Source organism: Tympanuchus pallidicinctus, unplaced genomic scaffold, assembly GCF_026119805.1.
Source record: "Tympanuchus pallidicinctus isolate F22 unplaced genomic scaffold, pur_lepc_1.0 scaffold8, whole genome shotgun sequence".
NCBI lineage: Eukaryota > Metazoa > Chordata > Aves > Galliformes > Phasianidae > Tympanuchus > Tympanuchus pallidicinctus.
This window is the reverse complement of record NW_026294802.1, coordinates 51,630,041-51,650,717: the sequence shown is the minus strand read 5'-3', so window position 1 is coordinate 51,650,717 and position 20,677 is coordinate 51,630,041. Positions and strand designations below refer to the sequence as shown.

At 45.9% G+C, this 20,677-nt stretch overlaps 1 protein-coding gene across 8 annotated transcripts in view; it reads right to left on the bottom strand.

The window, feature by feature from the left end:
• FUBP3 (far upstream element binding protein 3) overlaps positions 1-18,805 on the bottom strand; it is a 35,810-nt gene extending 17,005 nt beyond the window's left edge. The window contains exons 1-8 of one of the 8 annotated variants that reach the window (XM_052668088.1): positions 18,650-18,805; positions 12,844-12,949; positions 7,336-7,386; positions 6,819-6,852; positions 5,412-5,461; positions 3,673-3,744; positions 2,781-2,838; positions 95-257 (exon numbers count right to left, since the gene is read on the bottom strand). In XM_052668088.1, coding sequence (XP_052524048.1) covers positions 95-257; positions 2,781-2,838; positions 3,673-3,744; positions 5,412-5,461; positions 6,819-6,852; positions 7,336-7,386; positions 12,844-12,949; positions 18,650-18,736 — 621 coding nt within the window. In that variant the 5' untranslated portion in view covers positions 18,737-18,805. Of the gene's footprint in view, positions 1-94; positions 258-2,032; positions 2,156-2,780; positions 2,839-3,672; positions 3,745-5,411; positions 5,462-6,818; positions 6,853-7,335; positions 7,387-12,843; positions 12,950-18,649 lie in introns of those variants that run through there. The other 7 variants (XM_052668081.1, XM_052668082.1, XM_052668087.1 and 4 more) reach the window with 7 other exon arrangements.
• Between the last annotated feature and the right edge of the window lie 1,872 nt (positions 18,806-20,677).

Genomic DNA, 20,677 nt, shown 5'->3' with positions numbered 1-20,677 from the left:
GAGCATTTATAGGCTCTCCATTTCAGCACGCTCTTGTTGATCTAGAGAAGCTGCAGTAGGGAAGAGAGCCCTAAAGTAAATGCATCTTGCGCACCTGCAACTGTTTTATTGTTTCACCTCCTTTGCCGATGACTAGACCCACTTTGGATGCCGGGATCAAAATCTCCTGAATCGTACTGTTGCCATCAACATCGTTGTGAAAACCAGGTCCGTTCCGACAGCGATCTACAATCTGCCCCAGTAGCCGTTTTGCTTGTCTTGGAAAAGAATCGAGGGAAACAACCATTAGACAACATTGTTCCGTGTGACCAAGAGACTTGGAACCATTGGAATGTGAAGCAATCGGGGAGAGAAGTGAAAAGATGAAGGAAACCAGTTAGCACAACTTTATTTTGGGGGGAGAGGGCGGTATCCAATTTCCCCTGTCATGATTACTTATAAGCAGCTTGATTTTTCGTAAGGGGAAGAGAAAAGGAAGAGCAGCAGCATGCTCCAACGTCTTTGGAAGTTAAGGAGCTGTTACACGTGGGGTGCACAACTTGAGTGAAGATGCTCTATACCCTGAACTTCTCTAAACTTATTTCCCCCATGTATACGTAATATTTGGCAAAAACAAAACACCCTCAAGCTCTGTTCTCCTTCTTGATCAAGACAAAACAGATGGTGCTTCAATACTAACACAGCACATTGGTGAACCACTCCGATCCCTCACAGACAATGCCTTGCTCTTCTCTGCCCACCCTCACCAGCAGCACCACAACACTGCTCTAATACAGCCTCTGCCCCAAGCAGCAGGTGCTAAAGCTACACCAGGAAGCAAGGCAAGGACACCACAGCAGCAACCAGTGGAAGACTGGGTTCTTCTACTCATGAAAAGAGACAGACACAAAAAGCAAAGATATCTTCTCTTTTTAGCACGTCAGAAGTAGCTGATACATCTTCCCTTCATCACAAGGACTGCTGTTACCAACACATCCCTTTCCTTCCCTTTTCCAACAACACTTCTCAAATAGGTAGAAGAAAGCCACCAGCTCCCTGCTCAGTCTAAAGCAGAGTCTTCCCCACTTCATACTCAGGCACCGCACATGGATGGTCTTCTCTCTAAAAACCTGAAGAAATGGCATGAAACCATCCGTTGCAAGCAGGCATTCACTCAAGACAGTTCAAGGGATGGTGATCTGAGCCTGCACAAAGATCAGAGTGCTGCCCTCTCTCAACTTTCTCACAAAACAAGGCAAAAGGTGGAATTTCTGGAAGCCTGATTCAAATACTGAGAGATTCGGAAAGCTTTATTCATTTATCTTGACATTCTGCATAAAGTGTGACAACAGAGATTACAACATTCAATACACCACGCATATCGGATGAGAAGAGGTCACTGGGAAATTAGCTCTATTAGTTTGCCTCCAGATATAACTAAAGGAAATATTCCTCACACAAAACCAATCTAAATATCTGCTGTTTTTGAAGTGTTGTCTCACTTCAGATAATTTTTCCTATGAGTAACCTGAAAAAATAGTTCAAAGCTAACTCGACGATTTCAGCACAGAAGCAAACAAAATTTCACTTAGTTCCACATCCTTAACACATTGCTCTGCTCCAAAAATTGCATATTCTCACCTTTCCTGTTATTTTATTTTGATTTAAAGACATTTAACTGCATGTTTCTGAATAATGAGGTCTTCACTGTACCTCTCCCCCAATCAGCGCCAGCTGCATTTTATTGGGCATCCCAGTTTTGTTTTAATATTTTGCTCTTGTTCTGAAATATCTTTTAGCAAAGGGAGAAAAAGCACTTCAGTATCAGCAAGAATACATCACCTGCCCTGTAATGTGAGCTTACCAACTGTATTTATTCTGGCTCACCACTTGCATCATTATGGTAGAGTACGAAGATTTAAGTACCCTTAGATCTCTTAGGAATGGTGGATGATGGTTGTCTTCTCTTTAGAGAGACATCTTTGCGCCCATGTATTTTCACTATCAAATGCAACTCAAAGATTTTCAGATGGATTTTAAAAAACCCACCTACCCAAAGGCTGGGGAGAGAAAGAGCAGCTCCATATGTTAAGTGTGTTCCTGTAAGCCTGAGGATCCTGGATCCAGTTCCAGCAGAAGGTCCTCAACTGGTTTGTGAGAGTCTCAAACTCAGCTCCTGGGAAGGGGGAGGGAGGAAACACTGTCCCTAAAGTTTCTATAGGCCTAAAGAGTAGAAACCCCTGCTGGCTAGCCATGTGTCTGTACCATGCAGGGATCAGAATTCAAGAATTTCTGGTTCAGTCCTTTGCTTCTTGTTGGCAGCAGTGCAGAGGCAAGCACACCCATGGGCCTCGTGCTGCTCTGCAGCAACACCAACACCTCCAGGTATCTCTGGAGTGGCACCAACAGGCTTTGGAGGCCTCATGCAGACCTTCTTCAGCTGCAAGGATGTCAGCTCAATAGCAGGGAAGCGAAGGGGAGAAGAGAAGTGCCCTTCAACAGCTTAGCTAAATATTCTGGAAAGCTGCAGCTCAAAAACTGCATTCTAGGTGCCCTAGGAGCAACCTTGCCCTGCGGAGGGGAATTCCATGGACAACTCTGCAGAGGGTTCAAACTGAAACTGGAAAAAAGCCTTTGAGGCACAGTTCAAAGCATCAGACCAAGAGGCTCTGTGTTCCAGGACCCTCAAGTTTCTCTAGGCCAACATTTGCTGGTGTGGCTAACCAAGTAGCACCACTGACAGAGCACAGCATTAGGGAAAAGAGAAAAGGAGAAAGGAGAAGAATAAAATCAGAACTCACTCAATGCTCTCTGGCGTCCCGGTGAGCACACAGGGCCTCTCAGGCATCCCACCACTGTCTGCAAAGGAAAGAAGACAACAGAGATGGGATGCTTCCCAACTCTTAGCACCTGAACTGCCCTCAGTTGTCAGGCAGGCAGAAAAGTGCTGACTCCTCACACAGGCTAGAAGCTAAAAAATAATAATAATAATGTCCTACATTAATACTCAGAACTAAGAAATGGCAGCAGTTTCAGTGAGTATCAAGTACTAATGAAAACGTTCCCCTCTGCACACAGAGCAGGAGACATCCAGGGTCAATATATTTTAAAATGATTTGCTGGATATCTGTATTATTTTAAAGCCTTCCCCACCAATTAAAGGCAAGCTTAAAACCTAGATTGCATTCATCAAACAGTATCCTGCACAGCACTTGTAGTACAGCCTTCCCCAAAGCAAACAGGCTGCAGCACTAGCAGAGCAAACGGCACACTCCCATTTTTTTTTCAATGCAAGGCAAATTGTATGAAGAAGTGCTGCCACCCTCCTGAAATGTTTTCTGCCAGGAGCTGGAGCAGAGTGGACTGATCAGAGATAAATTGCATGAGCTGAGCTAAATGGCACTGCCAGGAGAAGACTAAGCAGAAGCGATTTCTGCTTTAAAAGCGTGGATCATCCATTTGCTCCGTACCCATCTGCTGGTTAAAGACAGTTCCTTAACTATTCAATTCCCTAAACCACCCGACAAAACTGTTTTCTCAGGGAGCCCAGTCCTACAACAGCTTTCCCAACACGTCAGCCTACTATATAATGCATTGCCACCATTCACAAATGATGACCAAGGCACCTGATTCAACGGACACGACATTCTCCAACACTGAAACCTGCTCACCCACCACAAACGAGGCTCTTACCTGGAGCAATTTGAATTTTGCAGCCAGACTCGATCTGAATCCGTGAGATCTGCTCACCTCCCCTGCCGATTACTGAAATGAGTTCAACAAGCATCAGCTGCTTATCCCAAAAAACTGCAGAGCAACTTCCACCCTTCTACTCCGTTGCAGCTCTCTATAAAGGTACAATTTGACTACAGGATTGTAGAAGAGGCATCCATAGTATGATTACATTTAAAAAACAAATCAAAACAAAGCAATCAAAAAGGAAACCGACAAAAAAACCCAACCACTTTGTCTTGCACTGGAATGGAGATAAGAAAGGAGGTAAGATAGAAGGTGCAATCCTGAGCACTGCTGGGAGTCATCTAGGTGTATTTCAGCCCAAACAAATAAACCAGTTATTTGAGAACCTAAAAAAGCTAAGGACTTCTGCTTTGCTCTCTTTAAAATTTGTGTTTTACTACCTCGTTTCAAAAGACATGCTATTTATCCAGTCTGATCAGAACTGCTATACACCAAAACGCTCTATCAAACCTTAAGGAAAACAAATATCCATCTCTCTTAACATTTAGGGTCAGCAAACAGTTGTTTCACAGACACACTGAGGAGACACAGTGTGTGCCAATCACAACTCCTATCCTTTAAAAGAGCAGAACTGTCAAGTCAGACAGGTATGCCTGGCTCAAGGTGCTCCTGCAGAAGAACCTCCCAGCTCTCCCTGGAGGTGTTCAAGGCCAGGTTGGATGGGGCCGTGGGCAGCCTGGTCTAGTATTAAACGTGGAGGTTGGTGGCCCTGCCTGTGGTCCTCGAGGTCCCCTCCAACCCAAGCCTAAGCCATTCTATGATTTATGAATCAGATGCTGCCTCCTACACCTGGCTGCTGCTGAACCAGGACTGTATGGAATACACAGCTGATGCACCAACATGCAGGGTCCCATCTCATCCAGCTGTAGAACCCCTCTGACTTCCCTTCCTCCACACATGTGGTACCAGGATGGATAAATAGAAAAGGCTGGCAGAAGGACAGATTTCCTTCTCGTGAATTCCAGTGTTACAGTTACTGCCCTAAGGGGTAATTACTGGGGCTGTTAATTTCTTTTTTACTCTCTGTATACCAAATTGGGAGAGATGCACAGATACCTAACAGTGGAAGAGTAAATGCAATCTCTGCAGTCACAACAGCAGGAGGGTGCCATTGAAAGAAAGAGTAATGATCATCAAAAGGAAGGGAGGAATTAAAATAAAGCTTAGAAGAGAACAGCACCAAGAACACAAGTCTAGGGAAAAAACCTCAGCTGAGCAATGCATACTGGCTGTGTTCCCCTGCAGCAAAGGTATGAAAAATTTAAAATTCTGCTTATCTCGCCTTGAATCAAGCCTTGTTTTAACATTTAAATATTGTTTTCCTCCCTCACCTCCCACACTTCTGCATACTCAAAAGGAAAGTGATTCAACGAGGGGAAATTAATTCGCTTTTGATATATTTACGTAGCTTGTTATTTGACATTTCAGGAACAGAAGCACTAGAGCTCTCAGTAGCCTGCACCATGCAGACTTGTTCTCATTACTGGGACACCAAGCTTTTCCATGCCATTTGCACATGGATTTTAAATGCAGATGATGTGGTCCCCACAAAGCATCAGACAAGACTCACCCAAGGCTAGAAAGCACAAAAACTTGTGAGCATGTCTTATCCTAGCAGAACATGCAGCATTCTTGCACAGAAGAACCATACCAAAAGCATGCAAGGTACTTACTGAATCCAACCATTTTATCAGGCACTTTAAAATCTTCTGTTATTACAGCCCTGAAAGGAAAGGAAGAAAAAAAAAAATCGAATGGTCATTACAACAAACAACTCAGAAGATGACAGAAGATGTTGTGCTGTGGAAACAAAGCACAGCATAAGGCTAATGCACACAGAGAAGTAAATACTACATCACAATTAAAACTGTTTTGGAAGAGACCTTTAGGCCCTGCTCCGTGCCCTGGCTGCAGAGACAACACACCTCATTTCTCCTGCACTGGATATATTTCTACTCTACTGTTATCCTCAATGGAAGAACCTTTTTGTCATTCGTGCTCCAGACAGATTTAAGAGAAAAGCAGCAAAGTTCCTTCAATGTTTAGACTGACAGCTTCGAAGCCGTAGCCTCTGCCTGCTGCCTTCTGATACGCTCTTGCCAGGAGACACTAACCAATGCCAATGCTGGTTGGAATGCTCCTTCTGATACTCAAATTTACCTTCTTGCCTGCCTGTACTTATGGTTCCTTTCCTTGGAATTTACAACAGCTGTCTCTGATCATCTTTACCATCTCAAGATTTCCCTATCTGTTGCTCTTTGGACTTTTTCAGCACATCTGTGCCTCAACACATGAGCACCCAAAGCAATTTCCTAAGACCTGACTACAGTGAAGCACAGAAGAAATTCCTTGCGGGACTTTTGTTTGCCATTTCTATTTCATATAAAACAACAACAAATACAGGACTTGCAAAGCTTGTATGCTGCCATATGCATTTCACACAGTTTGTACAGCAGTCTCAAAAGCAGTGCATAATTCCCTGCACAACCATCACTGCTGGTAGAGCAGAGGTGGCAGACAGCAGCAGAGCAGACAATGCTGCCCACGAATTGCATGCAGCCCTACTGAGAAATCCACTCCTGTATTCGATGCTAAGAGATGCTGTGCAATAACTTTCATTTGCTTTGGTCTCCTCAAAACATCTTTGACAATCAAAGGAATCATCCCAGGTCACCTTACATTAACAAATCCAGGAAAAAAAATATATACATGTGTACACATAAATAAAAACCCACCTGCTTGTTTAACGTTTTCAAACTCTGTCAAAGTGCCAGTTCGCCTTTTTTTTTTCCCCCCATCCCTTTCCTTCCCACTGGGCAGGAGAAGGAAAAGGAGATAATTTATTCTGCTTGGTCCTGCAGAGCTACAGGAATCAAATCCAAGTTTTACTTCAACTCTTCTTTTCTCCTAACAACAACAAATAGCTTTTAAAGGGTTAGCAGAAGCCTTAGCCTGCAGAAAACCCAAGCTGACAATTTCTCCACATTCCCAACCTCTGACTTCCTAACACTACTACAGATGGTGGATCAATAAACAATTAGAATCGATCAATAAATAATAAAACATAACCCACTGCTTACCTTTGATGTACCAGGGCCCCTAACTGGTTACCTACTGTGGCAGAGAGAGAAAAAAGGAAAAGAAAAAAATCAAGGCATTAGCACGGATAAACTAACTTCATCCCTATAGAAAAAGAGTTCTTACCATTTCATCAAAAAAGAAAGAAAAGCAAAACAGTAATTTAGGTTCAGCAGCTGAAATGAATGCATTATGGGGTACAAAACAGGAGGGGATTTCTTGATCAGCACACACCATAACCCAGTGTCCAGCTGAACACAGGATAGGGAATTGATCTGCGTCTCCCCATGCTGAGAGTCATGGGAGAAAATCCTGCCTGCCCAAATCCAAATCCCCACAACTCACCTCCCTCCTTCCCAATTTAAACCCAACGTGAAAAAAGAGAAAGGGGGAGAGGTGGGACTGCAAGGGGAGAAAAGACATGTCAAGTGCTCCGTATGTACCACAAACAAACATAAAGGCTGAGCAGACTCGGAGATTTAGTCTAGGCAAAAAGCATTGAAGATTGCTCGCACATACTTCTCTCTGTATCTCTTATCTGTGCTCCATGGAGCCCACTTACACGGAGACCTGTTAAAGGAAGAAGTCTGTTCAGAACCCTCGTGGCACCCAAACTGTACTTTTTTCCCCCTCGCGTTTGACTGAACATTCCAGGCATATCTGTGATGTCAGCTGGCAGCCCGTTACCATTAGCTGTTATCTCCCAGCTGACAGCCCTCAGACAGACTTGTTCCCCCCCAGCCCCCACAGATTAGATCTTTCTTCCAAACGTTAATGGGGAAAATATCATTAGACCAACTCATGCAAAGTGGGAACACATGCCCTGCTGGGCTTCCTACAGGACTTTGCCCGCAGCAAACCAGCTAAAAACCAGACCATTTGGTCCTAACAACCAGTTGCAGATTATATTGCATGCCTGGAGGGCACGAGCAGCGAGAAACAAATGGAACTGGCCAACGACACGAGCCGTGATAATAAAAACGCTGTTTCAAACTACCTTACAGCAACCTGCACATTCTCTGACCTGAAATAAATTGGCAATCAGCTGTCAGGGTTACACAGCGGATGCATCCCAAGCACACAGAATCCGGTAGGGAAAAAAAAAACCCACACAAAGTTTCTGGCCAAACACTCCAATAAAGCAGACAAAGAGAGTCAATATCCTATCTCTGCGGCGCGTCAATATCTCGATAATAGTTCAGGACCAAAATATCGACCATATATGTTTTATTACTCTCTCCAGCTCAGCAATAAGACAACTGTTGCGTTATTGACGCCGTTAGATTCGCTTTTGCATATTCTCACCCCGAATATAAAAAGCTCTAATTTGATAACTATCAATGCCGCAGCTGAAAAAGGTGGGTGATGTAATGGGGGATATTTGCTCTTGCTGATAAGCTGCCGCAGCAGAGTTGAGCAAATGTGATCAAACAAATCCAGAATCTCACCACCCTGCCCCTACCAGCACTCAGGTGTATCTCTGCCAAAAGCAATAGGTCTGCAGGACAGGACCAGGCCACCCAGCACCCCCACGTGTGGGAAGAAGTGCTCCTAGCACTCAGCAGTATTTAAACAGCCACTTTGCATTTGGATTCACCTCAGCACATCTCTTTGCAGTCTCTTACACTGAAGTTGCTGCCCACAAATTATGAGACAGATATGCATCCTATAATCACATCCCAAAGTTCATGCAAGGAACAGAAGAGCCATCATCAACACCAGAGACAGCTTCCTAGAGGAAAACTGTGCGAGCACAAGAAGCTGAATCAGACAGATAGATTTCATGCCTACTTTATATATATTTATTGTACCAATTAGATAAAAGCAAACAAAGCCCCAGTAATTAAAGGAGGACACCATTCCCTCTGCACACAGCCTCCAGGAGCTGTGAAGCAGAGCAGGCAGAGAAAGCTGGGGTGACTTGCTTTAAGGCAGATCCGATTTCTCCTCATTTGCAGGGAAAACAGAAATCTTATCCTAAGAAATAGCTCCTCATCCCAACAATCTGAAGGTTTGATTTCTTCCCTAAAATGCCCATTTTGCTATGAAAGATGAAGCTAATAGAGAGGCAGGGCCGGGGCAGCAGATGCCTGCTGCAGCACCAAAGCTGCCATCCCGCTCCCCCACCTCCCTCTTGCTGGGGAGCGGACTGAACCCTGACAAGCCACGTCCACATTTCCCCCTTTTTACACCTATTGAGTACAATTTAACTGTAACTGCAGTCATTTTACTGCAAACAAGGAAAAATACTGAATAAAATAAGCCCAATTTCCCGTTAATGGCACCCGCTGGTTGATAACTCTTCACTCTTCTTTAGGCTTCACCTTTAACTGAATTCTACCTAACAGACACTCTAAACAAATGCAGATTTTTTTCCACCCCACAGAACAGATCAGTGCCTCCCACTAAATTAACGTGCACGATAGGAATATACAATGTCATTGAGGATATCCTCATGGCTGGAACAAAACCAGACGCTCCTGGAAAGTGGTGGAAAGGGGCTGCATTTCGCACTTCTGAACCAGAATTGGATCATCACAAATTTCAGAAAGATGCAATAAAGGTAATAATTACCAGAGTTGTTGTTCAGCCTTAAATGTTAGTAAGTTATTTAATGGTCTAAACCAATTTTCCTGCCTGCCTTTGTTGTGAATCTTTATAAGAATGCTTGCACCTTTACGCTGCCTTATTAAAGATGTGGGCAGTTTTGAAGAGAGCTGCCATTTCGTGCAGCACATTAAGCTTCTGCCAAGGGGATTTCTGTTACCTGGTCATGCTGATGCATGATGGAGCATCCCTGCTAACTTTTCTTAGAATAAGGTTTCCTTGTGCCCATGAAAACACGTTGGAGCTATGCAAGTTCTGCATACAACAGGATCGCACGTGCTTGAGTCCCCAGGCTTTAACACAATCAGGTTCTATTAGAACAAAACCTATCTGGGTGTACCACAGAGGCTGGGGAAGGCAGGGGGGAGGCGGCACAGGGCCTCTCCAAGGCCTTGTCTTTGTTTCCCCAGACTCAAAGGATGCTTCAACCTTCAGCTACATCACTGGAAGCGTCTTCAAAGCACTGCAGAACGGAGCACACAAAGGCTAACGCTGAGGTTCTGGCAATCACTGTCTTTCTGGCAGACAAGGCCCCCACTTCCTTTGAAGCTTTTCTTCGAGGTCGGATTAGCGTTAAATAAACTTATTAAATTGTGCAGGTAACTAGATGGACACGTTAATTTGGATGGAGGCCAGGAGCTGCTGCTGGCCATGAAGAGGAGTGCTGGGATCTACTCTCAGCAGCAAGCCACAGGCAAGATGCCACTGCATCTTGGAGGGACCCCATCTCAGGGGTCCTCTTTTGCCTTTCTGGAAACATCCTTCAAGAAGCAAGAAAAAAAATAATAGTTCTCAAACTTTATCCAATACCAACAGGCCAGGGCACGAGGGTCAGCCCCAGCAGCTATTTGTTTTTGATGAATGTTACATTAAGGGAAATGCAAAAGGAACTCACGCTGACTGGCCTCCAATACTATGACAAGTCTATTTTTCCTGGAAATGCTCTAAAAGCAGCTGAATTTGTTTTGACCAGCGCACTGTCATCCTGTCTTAAGACCACTTCCTAAGCTGACATCAATCAGCCGTGCTGGCAGCTGTTTACAAAAATGGACAGGCTGAATTAGATATCCCTGAAAGCCAGACAGTTCTCTTGTCACCTTAAATACTCTCATATTCTCTCAATCCATTTTTCCAGTGGTCTTAGGAACAGAAGTAATTTTTTTAACAGCTACGCGGGGCTACGGGAGCAGTGAGAGCTGTACACAGCCACGAGCACACAGCGTACAGAGGTGAAGAAACAACATTTACTACCACATTTGCTTTCAAGCAATCTGGAGTGGCAGAATGTATCCAGTCGCCCGCATCACAACATTTCCAAAGCGTGCATAGACAGAAATCCTCTCCTCTTAATGACGACGACCCCAAACCGTCAGAGCTCAGAGCAGGAAAGGCAGCAAAGCATGAGCACATGGTCCAAATTCCCCTTGTTGGCATTAAAAGATCCAAATAGGACCCAGTGCTTTCCTAATCTGGAAGTTATGGAACCTTCAGATGTATGCGAGGAAGGCAAGCAGGCAATCAGGAGTCCAGTCACTCGAGGAAGCTTTCCTAAAGCCAGTCCTTGCCACGTGGGGCTGCCTGTGACAGCACAAGGAACCAGAGGCAACGTGCCTTCACAGCACAGTCTGCGGTGGTACTGACCTGGTTTGTGTCAACACAAACAAGGGTCAGCAAGTAATAGTGCTAACTGGTAAAAGTTTAAGTACAAAGTCTAACCCAGGCTGTTATCAGGCATTAAAGCTATTTCATATATTAAAAAATGCATTTAAGGACACCTTAACAGGTTGGATTTCTCACGTTCAGTCTGCTGAATCAATGAAAACAAACAGTAGGACTAATGCTCTGAGTAAACGGCTCCTCGAGGACTGTGTGCATTTTTTCCTCATATACAGCCACTTACCCAGGCCCTTCAGACAGCTCAGCAATCTTCAAATTTACACTAAATATTACTGAAGGCAAAGGAAAAGTAAAATCTATTCACATCTCCTGCTCCAACAATGGTTCAGGAATGGAAGAAACATCTTAAGATGACATCCTTTGAAATAATGTCCATGATCAGACCTTTGCATGAGGACAGCCTTAAGCAGAGCTGAAAAGTGCTGGAAAGGAAATGGCCAGCACAGGTTTGCAAACCGTTTCTTTGCAGTTGGTCTACCCTAGCAATTAGAGCCACACTGAACACATCTGTTTGATCACAAGAACCCCAGCAGGTTTCACTGCTCACTGCTGGACAGCCCAGCACCTTTGTATGCAGAAACCAGCACATAACAACACAGTGAAGCTCCAGCTCACACCTACCAACCCACTCTTTCCCAAAACACCAAGCTGAACAAGCAGCAACCTCTTGCTCAAATAGAAGCCAATGCCAGAGAACAAAGTGGGTTGTGGCATCTGTTCAGACAACAGCCATGTCTGCAAGCCAGAGGCTCCACATGAAAGCAGCTCCTCCTGTGCTCCAGCATGCTTTTCAGCACGAGGAGCAGGCAGGCAGTATTTTTAGCCCTTGTCTTCCATAGCTTTGCATCAAACAGAAAAGAAATCTTTTCAAAATGAAGTTCTGAGCTGAAGCTCTGCATATCTCCTCAGTACTCAAGTGTATCTATGGAGGAAAGAATCAACCTGCAGGGCTACCTGTCTCGGCAGAAATACTAGGAGAGAAAGAGATGGCAAACAGTGAGCTCTTTGCATCTAAACAGCAGCAGGTACCACATTTTTCTTGTCACAGTGCACATTACATTTGTAATAGCAGAAAACATCCGTTCTAACATTTCTTCTTCCCAAAGACCAGAAACAAATTATTTATTCTATAACCATAACAACTCAAACAACTCATTACGTTTACCAGAATAACCCAGTAAATTATTCATTGGTTGCAGTCAACATTAAATGCTTCAGAGATTTAAGAACAGTCTTAACGTACGAAGTTTCCTTCAAACTTGGATCAACTTGCATCAGCACTGTTTCTCCTTAAAATCCACGTGCAAGGCAAAGCAAATGGAACGTGGCAGCCACTCAGCTGCTGTGCTGTGACCCATGGGAAGCAGCAGAGGGAATACTGCCCCATACACTGCCTGAGCTCAGAAAGCAGGGACATCCTGCCCACGTGTTCCTGGTACTCTGCACACAGGCTCCAGCACAATTCCATGAAGCACCCTCCCCAAACTAGCATGGAACAAGACAAACTACAGAATTAGACTGCTAATCCCCAGAGTTCAAGAACTAAGAAAAGAATTGCTTGACGTTACTATTATTAATGCCTAGGAGCCCAGTGCTATGCAAGACTCAACAGCACGGGGAATCTTGCAAACAAAATCTATACACAACAAGCTGCATCAATTTCTGCCCTTAAAAAAGACAGCTGCCAAAATAGATGGATTTCAGAAGTGAATTCACAAGACTGATTAATCATACCCCACTTACCTCCATCATCAAGGGGCCGCTTCTGCACTCCATAACCGTAAACTGACGGGTCCACGAGTGTTGTCGAATTATTCAAGTGAGGAATATCTCCAATTTTAGCAGCAATCTATACAAACAGGTGATAAAAACTTGGTTAGCATATTTACAGTTTCAGCCACCGCAGCTAAACAATCCTTCTTCAAACAAAGCATTTATCCCCGTCCAACAGTCTCTTGGCTGCTATTTTTTCTACATAGATGGCTTTGTAGAAGTCCTAGGAAAGCAGTGCTTTATTTGTAAAGTAAACAGGCTTCCACTTGCTTTTGATATTTGTGTAATTGAGACTGCATTCACCCAGCTCCTCTTCCTGGTCATGAGTATGCATTTGCTGGCTGTAATATTACATTCAGATTTGTTCATTCATTCAGCAGACAGCCGACAAGTTAAACCTAGTCCCCCAGCTTTGTCCTGGAGAAGCTGCAACCACCACAGCAATGTAGGAAGACATTTCTGCTGCATTCATGCATATCCAGATACACAGAAATGCATAGCTGCACATCAGTGGGGGGTGAGAGGAGTGGAAGGGGAAGAACGTGCAAATACACAGCACAGGACAGGTTTGGGGACTCCTTGTCAAAGGGGCTGGATCAGTACGTGTTTACTGTACGAAGAATAAGCCAGTGGGCAAACTATCAGCCCAGAATAAGTTTCTATTTCCTGCAGTACGAGCACAGCTAAGGTTGCCTGTGCTTCTGTTTGCAGCCCTTGGAGGAGTAACAGCCATTCCAGGGTGGGCTGGGAGGCAAGGAGGATACTTTGAGGGAGGAGGAGTCAGGCATCACAGGAAGCAAGTAAAATAAGTGAGAGACACTCTGAAGCATCACTGAATACAAGTGAAACGTTAAACATTCGGGAGACAATTACATGGACTGATGTGACAGAGGTGAGCTCTTTGACCTGTTCTCCAGGTTAACCAATGTAAGCCAAGTCTGAGAGCCAACCAGCTTTAGTAGTTCGACTACCAAATACACCCTTCAGGGACGGGCAAACCACGGCCCCACAGCACAGCCTGCCTACATGAAGCGCTCTGCCAGAGTGCAGAATACAGCTGCAGAACAAATACGCTGTGTGCTGCACAGCACTCACTTCCTTTTCCAGCAAAAAGAAGGGATCTTTGCTAGGAGCGCGATCTTGCTGTCTTACGCCTGGCATATCACAGAGAGGAAGTGAAAGGAATAGATGAAAAAAGAGCTCTTTACAAAGATAGGCTTTAAACGAAGGCAAGGGCAAACGACAAACATAACTAAAGGTGTCTCTGAAATTAAGTTTTATTGCAACAAAAAGACATCTACAGTAATTCTGGCTGTTGACACTATCAACTGCTGCGGTGGAATAAACAACCGCACAAGATGCAGAACCACAGGGTAGTGAAAAATGCTGTATGAAATAACCTTGGAAGATTGAGGGCACTGCTTTTAGAAAGAACAGAAAATGCTCTTGATGTCTTGTTTGGAAGGGGCTCCAAGTTTCGACCATTTTCTTGCATTCCGACCACTCCTTCCCAATCTCCTTTAGAAAGGCAACAACTTGGCTTTAATCAAGTGCCAGGAGCTGGAGAATAAATCCATCCTACCTTAACAGGATTTTAACTAGTTTTGGATGAGCAACTGGGAACGTAACACCAGACCATTCTTCCCACAGTGTGGTTACCCAGACCCCAAAGAGGAAGTGCTGCTCAGCCATAACCTAGCACAGGGACCAGCCACACAGGGCACACTGCACATCAACATCTCCAAGAGCCAGTAAGCTCAGAGAAATATATTTCTGAACAAGCCCTTGTCCGTTCTGCACAAGGAAGCGTGAAGAGATGCCCCACTCTTTGCTGGATGCTGTACTGCAGTCATGCTTCCAGCCCCTGACTCACTTGCTTCCCCCTTGTTTGGGATGCAGAGGACTTTAACGAAGGTACAAAGAACATAGATATTTCCTGACTACTTTAGGGCTGGAAAGGAGATAAAAAATAAGTTTTACAATAATCCATTGACAGCTTTAACATCGTAACTCACAGTCAAAACTTATGCCACTGAGCTGTAGTCAAGTATAACGTACCCTGGCAGCACATTTGATTTTAAAGTGCCCTTTGTGAAATCTGTTGAACAATACGAGGAAAAAAAAAAAAAATACACTGTACAGAAACTGCTAGCTGATAGTTTGGAACTATGAATTTGAAATCACACACCACACCTGCACAGGGAAGAAGACCCTGGCCTACAAAAGGAAGATAGCATAAAGCACATAGGTGTGAACAGCAGATCCCCAGCACCAGAGCTGCCAGCTCCTTGAGCAGGAGAGCACTGCAAATCCCTGCTTGTGCTTCACACGCAGCCATGGCCCCAGCACACGAACCTCAAACACAGGGCCAAACTGAGAGTAAAGCAATTCTTACACTACCAGCTTTTGGGATATTCTCTCTCTTCCCCCCCATCCCCCCCTTGCCTCCTTAATTGAAACACACACCCTTATCTCCAAAGCCTCCCAGCTGCCTGGGATTACACGCGGACAACACGCCATCTCATACAGTAGGGAAAGCACCCTGCAAAATTAAGAGTTAAGCTTTTAAAGTAGATAAAACAGTTAAAATGCATTTTAACTTCTCGTGTTCAACTTACAATGGGAACCTCAGTTTTTACTACAGGTTCAGCAAGATAAGCACCAAAGTTAGAACACAGCAAAAGTAAGCAGACCTAGCCCTTATCTGCCTACATGACCTTGAGTAATGTACTGCTAGCTGCTGCTCCACTGCTTTTGCCCCTCTGCATGTCAGTGGTTTGTTGTTTTTTTTTTTTAACCCAGCACATCCATTTTGCTGAGACTAGAAAGGGATACAGACATACAGCCCACTGACTCACAGTAAGCCTTCAGGCCACCTCATCCTTGTTACCATGTCATCCAAGGTACCCAAGATCAGCCACCGCAGGCTGCTAAGCCACAGTTCTTTCTTCTTTTTCCTTCTTCATCGCCTCTGGAAACTCAGATTCAGGGTATATATGGCAGGTTACAATAATTCTACACGTATCTGTATTGAGGGAATCACTAATGCATACCTTGCACAGAAAATGAGACTGCCAAGAAGGAGAGAAGATAAGAATCAAACAAGATGCTGTTCTGTCAGCGAGAGCTAAACCAAGGGCAGTCCAACAGAAATCAATTTTTATCCGAAGTACTGGCAACTCTGCTTTTTTTGGGCAATCCCATTACTGGAGAGGGGAACAAACATCCTTTCCAACTCTTTCAACCCCAAAATGTCTCAGAAGAAAAGCTACCATGCCTGGGAGCAGCTGCCCTCACGTGCAAATCAGTCACCACCTACAACCCATAAACTAACCCACTCACTCAAGACGTGGTGTGGAAGGTGCAGAATAGCCTGTCTCAAAGCTCTAGGTTTCACTTGAGAAAGTATTCTGCTGCACATCTCAAGTATTTAAAAGCACACACACAAAAAAATCCAACCAAGTCCAGCACAAGCACAGAAAGCAACACAGCAGTCGTTTCTTCCAAAATACTACAGATGTCTCACTGTCACATCAGCTCACATCCCAGTGTCACTGAAGATCGCAGTTACTGTGATTGATCAGGAAAGTCTTCTCTGTCCTGAATTATTTAGTTATTACTAACTAAGCACAGTGTACTGCAGCTCAAGTTCACTGTAATGGCTCTCTTGAATTCAGTAGATTTGATTACTAGTCTTAAGTGCAAGCTTAAGCTTTGAAATAATTCAAATATCAGATCAGAGATGCTAGTCTAACCCAGGAAGCAAGAGCTACAACCGAAGTTTTTCCCCACTGCCCCCTCCCTTCTTAGAGCAAAAGTAATATTCTGAAAAGCTACGACACTGGCCAGAAGCAACACACAAGCTGACATCCACACACTGGACCATCAGGCAACCTGCTGCACTGAACACACTCAGTGAAAGCTCTGCCATCACCTCCAGAGAAATATCTGTTGCAACTGCCTCTGCATCACACCTGATTCCCGGCCAGAAGTGTCACTGCAGATTGCTAGGGCAGTAAGGGAAACAGCTGCCAGCAGAGTGCTTGCCAACAATGTTTTTCATCCTACAAATGCTAACGAAACAACAACCAGGTAGCACACAGCACACTGCTCAAGAACGTAATCCACTGCACTCCCAAGAACACATACAGGGAACATTTTTCTCAGCAGGCCTTGTGTCCAACATGAAAGGTAGCATGAAAGCTGCTGCTCTGCAGTGCCTGACCTGAAATTGACAGCTTTGAGGATTTTTAAGCATTTCAGATCAGACTAACTTTGGTTGTATGCTACTGGAAATCCAAAATATTCTTTCAAGTATAATAAACTTAAGAACAGCAAAATCACAGAAAATAAAATATCAAAGAATTCTTTATCTCCTCCACATGTCAACACAAGGCACCTAAACCTATAAACGTGACAACAGCAGCCACACAACACACGTGACTCAGTTTCAGCTAGAACTGCTTTAGCCTAACACAGCCCAAGACATCCCACTTTCACACTTCACCTGTTACTGATTAGATAGGTGGTACATACTGCAGTTCTTCCAACACAGATCAGCAGGTAATCATGTTTTCTTGTGCACAGACAAGTTACTGACAAATTATTCAACTGCTAGAAAGCAATTATATTATCAAAATTCAGTGACATTTATGCAGCAAGAGGCCTTCAGTTACGGATGACCAGGTCAAGACAAGCACACCTCTCAAATTTACTATTCCAAGCTGAGGCAATAGGAAAGCTTTCAGATACCACACACAGTCAAGGCCATGATGCTCTGTTAGCCACTGAAAGAAGGGACACTCTTGGCCTCACCCAGGAGGCAGCTACTCGCCTACTGCCGTACTTCTGTTAAGAAGCAAATGAACAGATGAAGGGCAAACTGGCTTGGGAGTTCTTCTGGGAAGGTGCAGGGTGTTCCTCTGGAACAGCAAGCACCTCTGTATCCTTTGCTGCAGACTGTGCAGAACAGGATTTGCAGCCACACTGATTCACAAGTGAGCCATGACTGATGGTAAGCCACTCGAGTCCCTCCAGAGCAACTGTCTGAAAGGTCCTAAGGTCCACATCAGTTTCTTTAAAGTTTCCCATTTAAGTGAAAAAAGGAAGTCTGTGAAACAGAAGGTAACTGCCACCTGGCCTGCAACATCAGAGTTAAGTCAGTCTTCCAGCACCAGGCCCAGCATTTGGCTGCATCACACTTTGCAACAGTCAGACAGCGCTTACCGAGCGCAGGTGGAGCGCAGCTCTGTCAGAGCTGGGACATTCCCTGTGAGGGAAACGGAGCACAAACCACAGCAAATCCTCCGGACATCCATGCAGCACAGCTACAGCTGCTCATCCCCAATGCTCCTTTCCACAAAGCGAGGCACAGACAGGCAGCAGGCGTCCCACCTTGGGCACAGAGGTGGCGACAGCCGCAGGTCCACAGTCGCCATCCACACGCTGCACGAGCCTAGCGATCGCAGCTCACACCTCACCCCTTCCATTCCATGAGGGAAAGCACGGTTCCCTCACACGGGGGATGCCGCCGAGCCGAAAGCCTAACGAAGGCCTCACTTACAGACAGACCGCACGTTCCAGGCAGCTCCCAGTGCCGCGACCCCCGCCGCAACGCCCCGAGTCCCCAACGCCGAGCGGGGCAGCCGGGCGCGGCTTCAGAGCAGCGCCGTGAGGAGCGCTCGGCGGCCCGGCCCGGCCCCTCAGGGCGGCCCCGCGGCCTAGCGGCGTCCCGCGGCCTCCTCCCGCCCCCCGGCCCTGCCCTGCCCGCGCTCACCTGCCGGACCCGGTGCAGAGCATCGACGAAGCCCTCGGGCTTGATCCCCACGGGCGCCGCGCTCTGCCCCTGCGCCAGCTCCGCCATGACACGCGCCCCGCGCCCGCCCGTTGACGCCGCCGCCGCGCCGTCCCGCCGCTCCGCCCGGGGACCCGCACCCGGAAAGGGAAAGAGCCCCCCACTTCCGCCGGAAGTGGGCCCGGGAGGCGGGGCCCGGGGCGGTGCGGGAGGGGCGGTGGGAGGGGGCGCGGCCGGGTCTGGTGCGGAGCTTGGTGTGGGGCCTGGGGGCGGAGGGGAGCGCGGGCTGTTCTTCCGAGCGGCTCCACGCGTGCACCTGAGCAGCGGGCCGGGCGGGGCCGGGCCCAGCCATGTGCGTGCAGTCCCTCCCGGCTCGGGCTGCTCAGAGCCCCGCCTGCAGCCTTGGGCACCTCCTGCTTTGGGGCACGCACAGCAGTACAGGGCCTCGCTGCCCTCTGAGCAAACAATTTCTTCTTTATATCTAACCTAAAACTGCTTTTTTTTTAAATTTAAAACCATTATCCCTTGTCACGTTCCCTGCTGACGAGTCCCTCCCTGCTTTCTTGTAGGCACTACAATGAGGTCTCCCAGAGCGTTCTCCAGGCTGCACGCCCCCAGTACTCCGCTGTCTCCATGCAGAGGTGATGCAGCCTCTGTGCATTCTCTTGCCCTGCCTTGGACCCGCTCCAGGAGACCCAAGGCCAGGCTGGATGTGGCTCTGGGCAGCCTGGTCTGGTGGTTGGTGACCCTGAACATAGCAGGGAGTTGAAACTGGATGATCGTTGTGGTCCTTTTCAACCCAGATCATTCTGTGATTCTATGACTCTTATGATCCATGTCTGTGGCCCCCAGAGGTGAACGCTGCTCTGACAGCACCTGTATCACCTCAGAGCCAGTTTCCCAAAGCTGCTGGATCAGAGTGTTAAATTCAACAGTGAAACCACGATCCAAATGTTGAAAGTTCTGGTTGCTCTCCTCGGCTGTTCTTTGCTCTTTTCAGCGCTGTGTGCTGTGTGAATACCAACATTTTCTCTTCTCACTTCATTGCAGATCTCAACCCTAAGCAAAAAAAAACCCTGTTTATAAGGGGATTAGGAACATGGCTTGACAACAGAAGGATTTATAACAACCGGGTGCTTGCATCTGCATCACCAACATCTTTCATCTGTGTTCTAGTGCTTGGCAACCCTGCCCACAGCAAGGTTGGAGACCGATGACCTTTAAAGTCCCTTCCAACCTACACCACTCTGTGATTCTATGAAATGATTCTATGATCAAGGCAGTTTCTGCAGTCATGGTAGAGAGCATTGAGATCTTCATTTCTCACTTTCTCATCTCGCTGTTTTCCTGTGGCAGGGATGCTCCAGGTGCCAGCTGCTTGGCAAAAGGTGTTTTGGTTGACCCTGGGGGACACGAGCAAGATGTAAATCTCTGCAGACAGAGGAAGATGGAGCCCAGCAAAGCAGTAACAAGACATCAGGCAGCAATTGAAAAGGAGGAAATTACAGGCCTTTAACACTTCCAGAAACAAATTTCTGATGTAAATCTTCCTTTTGAAGAAAAAAAGAAAGAAAGAAAGAAAAAAAAAAAGCAAAAGAAAGGAGTGTTTCTATACCTCCATCACCCTTCTCCCCCCACTGTCCCCACTCCGGAGACACACACACCTTCACACACACACGCACTGAAATTAGTTGTGACAGCTGAAATTCTCTTCTCGTTGGACGATGTTTGACAGGGTACTTAAAAAAAGAGAGGAGAAAAAAAAAGAAGAAAAGGGAAAGTGGTTTGGTGTCGCATGGGGGAGGCGGAGGGGGGCGATGGGGTGGGGGATTTCAAGTGATACAAGGCGCATAATTCAGGCTTCTTGGATTGCAAAAGCCCCTCTTACCTAAAGGGCCTGCTGCCTTTATTTTTATCCAAATGGCTCAATTACTGCAAAGCCCCACAGAGAAAATTATGGATGTTTGCCTCTATTTTTCTCCCCTTGTCTCGACAACTGTAGATATTTTG